The following is a 10,979-nucleotide window of genomic DNA, read 5'->3' as shown; positions in this document are numbered from 1 at the left end:
AATAATTACAGTTAAATGAAAATGGATATATAATAATGCTTGAGTTAATATGAGTTATGTTGGTTGACTGTGGAGATGTACCAAAACTTATCTGTAATTGATTGATACATTTTCTACAGATGTAAAGAAAGATGTGTACCTGTTTTAAACTAAAATTAAAAAAACATTTATTAAAAAAAAAAAAGATTCATCCCCATCAACTCACCCGAATCTACCCAGTCAGAGTCCAGGCCCTTCCAGATCTGAGCAATTTTATCCTGCAGATAAATATACATACGTACGTACGTATGTACGTACGTACGTATGTATACTGCAGATACTGAACAAATTCTTCAGCCCTACCCTGCAAAAGTTTCACCAGCCTTAATGGCTGCTTCCTAGCCACTGGGAAAAAGGGCTATTCCTGGATCACCAGAGACTTTGCGGTGTCTCTGGGATCGGCAGGATATGCCCCTTCCTATCACCGTCTCTTTGGGACGGTTTAGGTCCAGTTGGACCGTCCTGTGGCTAGAATTTCAGCGGCAGTCTCGGAGCCCCAAGATTGACTGTCATGTCACTCTTGACGTCAGATTCCGGTCGGGGGTCATTTTTTTATCCCAAGGCTCAACCTGCAGCTCAACAAGTAGCGGTTTGCCTGGTGCTTTGCCAGCCCAGGTGAGCAGCTGTCCTGATTGTGCAACCCTCTTCTGCAGAAGGGCCCTCCTGAGGCTGCGGAAGCAGCGCCCCCCCCCCACCCTAACTGGGAGATGGGATCACATCCTGTGGTCTAAGCAAGCAGCCCTCAAGGCCGAATCACACCCACTTCTCCATTCCCCTCCCCCCCACCGAAGGCCAAACGACAGCAGGCCTTTCTGATGCAAGCATCCCCCAATAACTGGCCCAAGATGTCCATGGTCAACGTGGGGGGGGGCTTGTACTGGCCTCTGGGAAAGCTGCTCTGTCAAAAAGAAGCCCCCACCTCCCCCAAAAACCAGGTGCAGCCTGTGCTGCTCTTGTGGCCTGCTGACCTCCAGCTTTGCTGAAGGGGGAGTTTGGGGGCTTCCTTCTTGCACCATTTCTTGTTATAACCCCAGGGAACCCCCCCCCCCCCGAAAGGCAGCTGCCACATGAGATGTATGTACAGGCTTCCTGAAGAGAGAGATAGGAACTCCCTCCCCAACCTCCAGGCCCCCAGGTAGGATCCATGGGGCAGCCACCACTGTGAGATGCCACCGTCCTGGGCCCTGATGCAGGGGAGAGGAGAGGGGGACAACCCTAGGGAAATATTCAAGGGCAGAGACCCCCACCCATGTGGCCAACAACGGCCATGGTCTTCCCAGCCATCACCCAGAAAAGGTGGGTGATCTGAAGAGCCACCAAGAAGACCCTTGTGGAGAGGGGGGAGGGGAAGGGAGCTGGATTGGACACAGAGAAAGCCTTGAGGGAACTCCCAGGTGGGTCTCCAAAAGGGGGAGGGGGCTGGCCTAAGAGAAGGGCCTCAGTCTGATCCTGAACTCCCAAGAAGCAGCCAAAGGTCCGGAGTGCCCCTTGGTGTCTGTCCTGGTCAATGGTCAAGGCAGGATTGAAGGCAGGGCTGAAGCCTGGCACACGCCCTTGAGGGGTTTCGTGGAGGGGGGGGTTGCATAAATGCCGGGATTCTTCACACCCTTCTCCTCTTCTGCTAAATTTATACTGGGGGGCTGGTAGAGACCAGTACAGCGGAAAACCCTGATCATACAATGTGGTTGTTGGTTGGAGAAGGCACTTCTATTGTGTGCGGCCAAAAAAGCAACACAATTTCTCTACCAGGCCTCCCTCCCTGGGGCGTCTTCCAGGACAAGCCCTTCAGGCACCGCCCCACCCCCACCTTGGATCCCAGGACTCCCCACCTGATCCCAACTGAAGGTGGGGGGGGGGACGCAAACAGGCTAAGAGGGTTCGAGTCCCGATGCCCGACTATGTCTGCGCACATGTGTGTGTGTGTGTGTGTGTGTATGTACATATAGATAGATAGATAGATAGATAGATACATACATACATACATACATATATACATATATATATGCCTTTATGTACGTATTTACTCATCCGCCCATCCCACTCTGGGAGCGGCAGCCGAAGTTCCCTGATCCGGCTGAGAACACAAAAACGGCGTCTGTCTGTCCCTTTGTGCGTCCGCACTTGCGAAGCGCAAACCCAACCACGGCTGAACTCCGGGTCGAGCCCTGAGGTCGGAGCAGGGATTGCGCGCGGGCTCCTCTGCGCGAAGCCGGCTCGGACTGCAGGGCGCCGGGCGTGCTCGGTCCTGACAGCCGCCAGGGGGGCGGTGGGAGCCCCGGGCTCCCCCTTCGGTCTGGTGCTCGGCCGGCGACTTCCCGCTCTCCCCGGGCCCCGGCGGCCTCCCCCGGCGCCGCCACCTCGCGGATTGGGCCGTTTAGAGTCGCACCTGCCGGCGGGGCCCCGGGGGAGCCGCGTTGCCACGGGCTGCCTGCGCGCCAGGGACCGGGGGGGGGGGGGCTGCTGGCGCAGGAGCCGCCTGCCGCGCGCCATGAACGGGGTGGCTCAGGGAGCCCGGAAGGGGGCGAAGGCCGAGGCTGCCCACCCCAAGGCCCCGCGGTAAAGGGCGTCCGGAGGGCGGGCGCGGGGGGCTCCGCCGGCGTTGGGAAGGAGGGCGCCTGGGGGCAGGGGGCGCGGAGGGGGCCCGGGGAGAGCCGGAGAAAGTCCTCGGGAGCCTCCGCAGGAGGGAGCGCGGCGTCTCCGGGGGGACCGGGGGCTTCCGAGGGAAAAGGGGTCGCCAACGCAACTGCAGCCGCCCAACTGACCCCGCGCCCTGCGCGCCCAGAGCGGACCAATCCCGGCGGGCGCTGCCGTCCCCGGAGAGAGCCCGGCCCTTTCTCCAACGGTGCCATTCCCACAACATCTGCGACGCCGAGTCGGGGCGAGGTCGAGCGTTCTCCCTGCTCCCCGTGGCGGGTTTTCACCTGGCCGTTTTTACTTCGGATTGGCGGTGAACTATTAGATAGCTTATGCCGATTGTCTGACCTGCAGAATGGGCAACCTGGGTCATTTTGAGGTGTGGGCGGCATGCAGACTGGCATCTGTTACTCCCTGGGAAGACGAGTTCAGGCCCTGCCAGTCCTCTGAAGGCCTTTCCTCTGCGGAAGATGGCAAGGCCAGGGGGGCCCAAGCCTGACCTCTTCCACAAACCCTCTGGGCAGTCTGGCACACAGAGCAATGCCACAGTGCCCCCCCTTTTAAATGTGACATTCCCAGAAGTTCCTGGGCACCCCCTCTTTACTTACCCCTGGCAAAGAAGCCGAGGGGCGGCCTCTGGGGGCTCAGCTGCCCACAGGCAGAAAAGGGCCTGTGCTAATCACATTTGCTGCCCCTTGGCAATGCCTCCCTCACCCCCAGGGCCAGGTGAACAGCGGGTGCCAACCCAATTCACGGCATGTGTTAATGGTAAGGAATGGGGGCTTCCCCGCCCGGCCTTGTTTCCTGCCCTCCCACCAAGCCTCCAGCTCTCAGAAAAGCAGGCAGGGGGGGGGGGCTCCGAGTGGAGAGGGCTGGACCTGACCACATGCAGAGAGAGGGGATGGGCTGCGCCACAGCAGTAGCCACATTGGGGGGGGGGGGCGCATGAGAGCCACACCCGCCCTTCTGGGGTGCCGTCTGGGTGCCCCCTGCTGGAGTGGTTCCCACCAGAGGCCTCTTTGCCAGCCATGCTTCTCCCGTTGTGGATCCTTTTTATTTTTTAGAGTTTCATTTTTATTTCTTTATTTCTTTATAAAATTTATTGGCTGCTCATCTTACCATAAGGTAATTCTGGGCAGCTTACATCTAAGTTAAAACATAGAATTTTAAGATCAAACATTAAACCAAAGGCGCACGGGGGGGGGGGGCAGATTGGGGGGAGGGGGGATCTTTTGTTACTGGATCTACCACCTCCATTCCGCGGTTTCCCCACTCGGAGCCCAGGCCGACTGGCAAAGCCACGTCTTCAGGCCCCCCCGAAAAGAGAGGAGGGTTGGGGCCAACTTCACATCGATGTGGTGGGGGGGGCAAGATGTTCCAGAGAGCAACAAGAGAGAAGGTCCCCCTCCTCCTGGACCCCACCTGCCGGAATAATTGGGCTGACGGGACCCACAGTAATGCCTCCTCTGCCAACATGAGTGAGACGGCCAATCCCAGTGGGGTGAGACGGTCCCTCGAGTCACCTGGCCCCATGCCACGAAGGGCCTTAAAGGGGCTGCTGAACCCTTGAATTGCCCTCTGAAAGAGTCTCAGTCCCCCCCTCTCTTTCCCCCCCCCCAGCAAGGACTCCGGCAGTGGGACTCACATCCTGGACCCCTCTGGAGACAAATATTACTACTGGCTGATGCTGATGGTGCCCCCCATCCTTTACAACTGGGTCATCCTCATCTGCAGGTAGGGCCCCGGAGGGAGCGGGGGGGGGAGCTCTGTCCCGCCACAAAGTGCCATGCGCAGAGGAGCTCCTGAACCGTCTCCAAAATCAGCAGAGGGCCAAGAAAACCCCAACTCAATCCCTCCTCATGAAAGGGGGATGTTTTTATCGGCCAAGCCAGGAGCAGTCGGAAATTAGGGGTGCAAAGGCCCTTCAGGGGAGGAGGGAGGGCTGGCCAGCCCGGAGCAGAGGGACCCTCGCATGGGCCAGGCCAAGAAGGCAGGGCAGGGGACGGGCCTTTGTGGGGGCTCGGGGGGGGGCAGCTGCAAAATGGGGAGGGCGGCTCAGCCAGGGAGGGAGGAAGGGAGCGCAGGGCCGCTGCCCAGTTCCCTGCCTTGGGTTGAGGCACAGCTGGAGTGGTGGGAAGGGGGGCTCGACGCGTCTCCTGTCCTTCCCAGGTTCTGCTTCCCTGAACTGCAGCAGAGGTACCTGCTGCTCTGGCTGGCCTTGGACTACCTCTGCGACCTGCTCTACCTGCTGGACATCGTGGTGCATTTCCATACAGGTGAGTGGGGCAGAAAGACATCCCCCAGGAGGCCACAGCTGTCCAATTGGGGGCCATGGAGAAGCTGGGGGGGAGGGTTAGGGCCCCTCTGGAGGGAGGAGAGTTTGGAGGGCCCCATCACATGCTGCTGCCCACGGCCAAAGTGGGGGGCCTGAGGACGGGGTGGGCCTTGGGCAGAAACCTTCCTGCTCCCCCCATGGGGGGCTGTCTCTCGCTGATCTTTCCCACCAAGTGGGCTGGGCCTCCTTCCCCCCCCCCTCAAAACCTTGCCCCTGCATTCGGTGACTCTGAGCACCCTCAGAATAGCCTTGCCAGGGGGTGCAACCCCCAAAGCTCAGCCCAGGGTGGGGGGGGGAATCCGGGGCTCCTGGGCCGGGGGAACTTCGGGGTCACAGCTCTGAAGCTCTGGGTTGGGCTTCCTGCCCCTGAAGTGCTTGCAGATGCCCCCAGACTCAGTTCGGAGCGTGGCACAGGGTGCTCCCTCTGGGAGGGGGCTCCGGCTTTGGAGGGAGGTGGAAACTGCACGGGGGGGGGGCAGTCCATGGGTTTGATCCAACCTAGAGGGACTCTGGAAGACCACTCTCCCCCCCCCTTTCCTCTGGCATGGGAGAGAAGCAATGCACGCTAGACATCCTGACCCCCAAGAGGAAGAGTGGGGCGCAGAGTCTGGAAACCGACACAGGAGAATATTTGCAGCTGGGGGTTGAAAGGAGCTCTCGGGGGGGGGGTGTATTTCCTCGCAGACATTTCATTATGCAAACTAGGCAACAACATCAGTGCACTGATGGTCTTACCCATCTTGGGTAACGACTGCCAGGAAACACCCCCCCCCTCCAGAGCTCAGAGAGCCCCAAGGGCCCCTCGAAAGTCCAGGCAGCTTCAGAACATTTGCCTGGAGTGACGCCCGGCAGCCCCTTTGCCCTGTACAGCAGTGCTGAGCCCTTTGCCTGCCCAGGCTGACCCTCCTGGGGATTCTGGGAGATCGGCATCCAAAAGGAATCCCAAACAGTTACAGAAACATTCAGGTCATCCCCACCCCACCCCCACCCCAAAAAGCTTCTTGGGTTCCAGCTGCTTTGCCAAGGATCAGCCAGCAGAGGGCGCCCTTTCACAGGCCAGAAATACAAAGCCAGCAAAAACAAAGAGGAAGGGGGGGGGCTGCATGTCCAGAAAATGTAAAAAATCACCCACCCCCCCATCCCCACGCAGCCCCCCTCCCTCCCCGGGTCTTAAAGGGGCTCCAGTGGGAGGGTCCAGGCTGAAGTGGGCCCAGATCCCCGCTGCTGACCAGGGGGGGAGACCTCACTGCGGTTCTGCTGCCGCTGAGCCTCCCTGCCCCAGCCGGCCACCAAGCCCCGCAGGGTGAGCCAGTGGGGGGGTTGCTGGGCAACTCAGAACGCTTTGCCGGCTCCCATCACGGCTGGCGAGACCAAGAGAGAACCAGGGGGGGGGAAGGTGTTCCAGACAAGCCCTGCCCACTATGGAGGGAGCAGAAGGCCATCCCGCCTGGGGCTGCTGGCCTACTGGGATGCCACCCTGATCCCGGGGCTCTGCCCGACCACAAGGGGCCAGGAGTGATGCTCCCCCAACGTGCTGGGCAGTAGTTACCCGGGGACCAAGGTGGCTCCTGTCCCGTGACTTCACCCCAGCTGTTTCTCCAGCTGCAGCCCCACCGCCTTCTCCAGAACCCCCCTCCAAAGACTGGATCAGGGGCTAGGGAGAGTCCTCCACTCCAGCTGGACCAAGGCAGGCAGGGACTCTCCCTTCCTCAGAGGGCTGGCCTTTCCCCTACCTGAGCAGACCCAGCTGCTCGGAGGAGCCAGCTGGGGGGGGGTCCCCCGTGCACCGCCTTGGCTTCTCCAAGCCACCTCGCCAGAGGCTGCTGGCAGGAGAGGCCGCCCGGGGACTTCCTTCTGAGGGACCTGCTCACGACCCGTGGAGGGGGGGAGCCGTTTAAGGGAGGAAGCAGAGGGGCTCCTCCAGCCCTTTGCCAGGCACCTCTCCTGCCCCCCCCCCACCCCATGCTGATGCCCCCCTTTCTCTGCCAGGCTTCCTGAAAGAAGGGTTTCTGATTCAAGACCGCGCCCAGATCTCCCGGAGGTACCGCTGGTCCTCGGCCTTCCTGTGGGACCTCCTCTCCGTGCTGCCCACCGACCTCCTCTACCTGCAGGTGGGGCTGGGCAGGCCGGAGGTCCGAGCCAACCGCTTCCTGCGGAGCCCCCGCTTGTTTGAGGCCTTCGACCGCATCGAGACCCGCACGGCACACCCCAACTCCTTCCGCATCTCCAAGCTGATGCTCTACGTCTTCGTCACCATCCACTGGAACAGCTGCGTCTACTTTGCGCTCTCCGGCCTCATCGGCTTCGGCGCGGACGAGTGGGTCTGCCCCAACGGCAGCCTGCCCGGCTTCGACCGGCTCCTCCGCCAGTACCTCTACAGCTTCTACTTCTCCACCCTCATCCTGACCACGGTGGGCGACACCCCCATGCCCCAGCGGGAGGAGGAGTTCCTCTTCATGGCCATCGACTTCCTCCTGGCCGTCATGGGCTTCGCCACCATCATGGGCAGCATGACGTCCGTCATCTCCAACATGAACCTGGCCGACAAGGCCTTCTACCCCAACTACGACCTGGTGAAGGACTACCTGCACTCCCGGCAGGTCAGCCGGCAGCTGCAGCACCGCGTGGTCGAGTGGCAGCAGCACCTGCAGATGAACAAGAAGATGACCGGCGAGCTGCAGATCCTCCAGCACCTGCCCGAGCGCCTGCGAGCGGAGGTGGCCATCAGCGTCCACCTGCCCACCCTCCGGAAGGTCCAGATCTTCCAGAACTGCGAGCAGAGCCTGCTGGAGGAGCTGGTGCTCAAGCTGAAGCCGCAGGTCTACAGCCCCGGGGAGTACGTCTGCCGGAAGGGGGACATCGGCCGGGAGATGTACTTCATCCGCGAAGGGCAGCTGGCCGTGGTGGCGGACGACGGCGTGACCCAGTACGCGGTGCTGGGGGAGGGGCTGTACTTTGGAGAGATCAGCATCATCAGCATCAAAGGTGAGGAGCGGGGGAGGGATTCCCCCCCCAGGGTATCCCATGAGCTGCAGAGGAGCAGACAGACCACCCCCCCAGTTGAGAACTCCCAGTTGGCCCGAGGACGAGGGGGAAAAATCCAGTCTGTCATTTGCCTGTATTTGCCAGACTCAAAGCTTTCTACTCTCCCTCTTCACAGTGTCTTATCTTGGGAGATCCTGGGCTGCCCTAAATCTCTTCCTCTTCACACACCCAGCTCCATCCTGTGCTGTCTCCGGCCTTCCCCTCCTGCCTGGGAAGCATCCTGCGTTGCTGTGGCCCATCCCAGGCACAAGGGGGAGGGGGATGAAGCACAGAGAGGACTGCAAGATTCAATGATCACTGCCTCTCTCGGACTCTGGTTCGAGTCTCCCCACGTCTCTGGAGGTTCTCAGTCATCCAGGTCCCGGTTGTCCCAAAGGTGTTTGGTTTTTCCCCAAGAGGCAAATGGTCTGTTTTTTTCTTGGAAGATGTTTCGCTTCTCACCCCAGAAGTTGCTTCAACTCTGACTGGATGGCTGGGAATGGAAGGATTTCTATTCCTAGCACACAGCTGGTCATTTGCATTCTTTCACGGAGTCCTTGAGGCCACCTGGAAGTTTATCTGTATCAAGATAGATGATGTTGTATCCCTCCCCTTCTGTCAATTCAATTTTGGCATAGATAGCCCCTTTGACCCTTCTCTCAAACCAGTGGTCCCCTCTACCCAAAATGTGGACTTTGCTGTCTCCTAAATGCAGATGGACTGCTGAATCTGAATGGGTTTGTCGTGCCATGCGTTCGTGAAGTGGCTGTTTTGTTTCCCCAATGTACAGATCCCACACGGCTCACTTCACTGTACTGCATGTACCAGGTTCCTCAGTTGCTCAGGTGTATGCTCAGGTGCAATCAGCTGCAGTCTTGGGATGTGCAGGAGCCTCTCCTGACTCTTCCTGCTTCCCCGCCCCTCAGGGAACCAGTCCGGGAACCGCCGTACGGCCAACATCAAAAGCATCGGCTACTCGGACCTCTTCTGCCTCTCCAAGGAGGACCTCAAGGAGGTCTTGGCCGAGTTCCCCAACGCCAAGGCGGTGCTGGAGGCCAAGGGCCGGGAGATTCTGCTCAAGATGAACAAGCTGGATGTCAACGCTGAGGCGGCCGAGATCGCCAAGCAGGAGGAGGAGGAGCGACGGACGACGGCCCTGGAGGACGGGCTGGATGTCCTGCAGACGAAGCTGGCCCGTGTCCTGGCAGGGCTGGAGTCCAGCGCCTTCAAGATCGCCCTGCGCCTGGAGCGCCTGGAGTGGCAGGTGCAGGTTTGGGAGGGAGGGGAGGGGAAGGGGGAGGGCACAGAGGAGGGGACCGAGGCTTAGGAGTCCCCCTGGGCCCCTTCACCAGCCGGCCTTGGGACTGCAGCTTCTGCTGGGGGGGGGGGTGTTTTTAGGGCAGGGCCCTCCTGGATCGGGGATCTTCGGCTGCAGGGGGCAGGAAGGGGGGCTAGCTGGAAGAGGAACCCAGAGCAACGGTCCCTGGACGCAGGACGTGTTGGGCGAGGGGGGGGGAGATCCTGAGCCAACAACCACATCCCTCCTGCCTGCCTCCCTCCCTCCCTCCCTGTTTTCCTGAGTGGGAGGGGGGGAGACAGAGGGCCCAGAGTTACCCCAGGGCTCCTGCATGGGGTCTTGGAGAGGGGCAGCCAATGAAGGTGCCTGCAGCCCCAGGGCCTTGGTGGAGTCATGTAACGTAAGGCTCACAAGGGGCCTTGGAGGTCATCTAGAGCAGTGTTTTTCAACCTTTTTTGTGCAAAGGCACACTTTTTTCATGAAAAAAATCACGAGGCACACCACCATTAGAAAATGTTAAAAAAATTTAACTCTGTGCCTATATTGACTATAGGCAGGTGTTTTTCCCACGGCACACCTTACACTATGTCACGGCACACTAGTGTGCCGCGGCACAGTGGTTGAAAAACACTGATCTAGAGGGTGGCATTCCTGATGGAGGGCCTCTCTTCAAGGGCCAGCCTCCTCCACCGTCCTGACTGCGGCCGCCATTCTCTGCCTGTCTTCCGGACCAAGTGCAAATAATTCCTCCCATTTGCTCCAGGACAGCCTTCAAACACCCCCGTCCCCCGCAGGTCTCCATCCCTTCTGGCCCTGGTCACTTTCCCTGCTGCCCCCTGCGGAGGCTCTGGACAGAGCAAGGTGGAGGCCAGAAGTCCAGAGAGTCCCCTGCGGGCCCTCAGCAGCCCTGGGCCACCTGGGCAGGTGAGGGTGGGAGGAGCTGGAGCAGAAGGCGTGGCCAAGACGGGGGGGGGGGGCTTTCCGGTGGTTTAATTGGCCTCCTTTCTCTTCCCCTTTCATGTCTTCTGCTAGTAACCTGCCGTAACGTAACTTTCTTAGCCTTAACTTTCAAGAAGAACGTTAAAAAGTCTTTTCTTTGGCCGAAGTGACTGATGCAGAGTCAATAAAATACTTTCGTTTTCTGCCGTCTCCAAGCTTCAACAAACCAAGCCCTGAGAATGAATCTTTACCAATTCTGTTTCCTTTGCAAGCGGTTCTTTTAATTCAGGATACAATGTTCCTCTCAGTTCTGATGCTTTCATATTATTAGATTTCTAACTTTTCATAATCTAATTGGACAGATGACTGTTCCTCATCCAATCACCTTTTACCTTGAAGTTTATTTGTTGCCCAAACTATAAAAAAGAAATACAATCTATATTCCAGGTCCTCTCTTTTAAAAGGGGATTCTTTTTCTCTTGGAAGGTTCCAAATAAGTCATGAATTAAATGGTCTTCAAGTCATAGAACATAGAATAATAGGGTTGGAAGGGGCCTTGGAGGTCTTCTAGTCCAACCCCCTGCTCAAGAAGGAGACGCCGGCCTAGGCCCCAGACCATTCCAGAAAATTGGCTGTCCAATCTCTTCTTAAAAGCCTCCTATCACCCTGGGGCTCAGGACCCCCCCCCCCGGACAGATCCCCACGGTTTGG

The 10,979-nt window shown here is 59.0% G+C and overlaps 1 protein-coding gene across 1 annotated transcript; it reads left to right on the top strand.

The window, feature by feature from the left end:
* The first annotated feature begins 1,306 nt into the window (after window positions 1-1,306).
* On the top strand, window positions 1,307-10,772 carry CNGA4 (cyclic nucleotide gated channel subunit alpha 4). The gene is made up of 6 exons (XM_032219656.1): window positions 1,307-1,335; window positions 4,294-4,407; window positions 4,843-4,949; window positions 6,998-7,993; window positions 8,959-9,302; window positions 10,755-10,772. Exons 1-6 carry the CDS (start codon window positions 1,307-1,309, stop codon window positions 10,770-10,772), a joined length of 1,608 nt encoding a protein of 535 aa, XP_032075547.1.
* Window positions 10,773-10,979: the final 207 nt, after the last annotated feature.

Source organism: Thamnophis elegans, chromosome 6 (genome assembly GCF_009769535.1).
Source record: "Thamnophis elegans isolate rThaEle1 chromosome 6, rThaEle1.pri, whole genome shotgun sequence".
In the NCBI taxonomy this organism is placed as follows: domain Eukaryota; kingdom Metazoa; phylum Chordata; class Lepidosauria; order Squamata; family Colubridae; genus Thamnophis; species Thamnophis elegans.
The sequence above is the reverse complement of the archived record's forward strand: the minus strand, read 5'-3'. Positions and strand labels throughout refer to the sequence as shown.

Coding starts and splice junctions, on each gene's coding strand:
- CNGA4 (XM_032219656.1), top strand. CDS start 1,307: ATGGTCTTCCCAGCCATCACCCAGAAAAG. Junction 1,336..4,293: donor CCAGCCATCACCCAGAAAAG/GTGGGTGATCTG, acceptor CCCCCCCCCCAG/CAAGGACTCCGGCAGTGGGA. Junction 7,994..8,958: donor CAGCATCATCAGCATCAAAG/GTGAGGAGCGGG, acceptor CCCGCCCCTCAG/GGAACCAGTCCGGGAACCGC.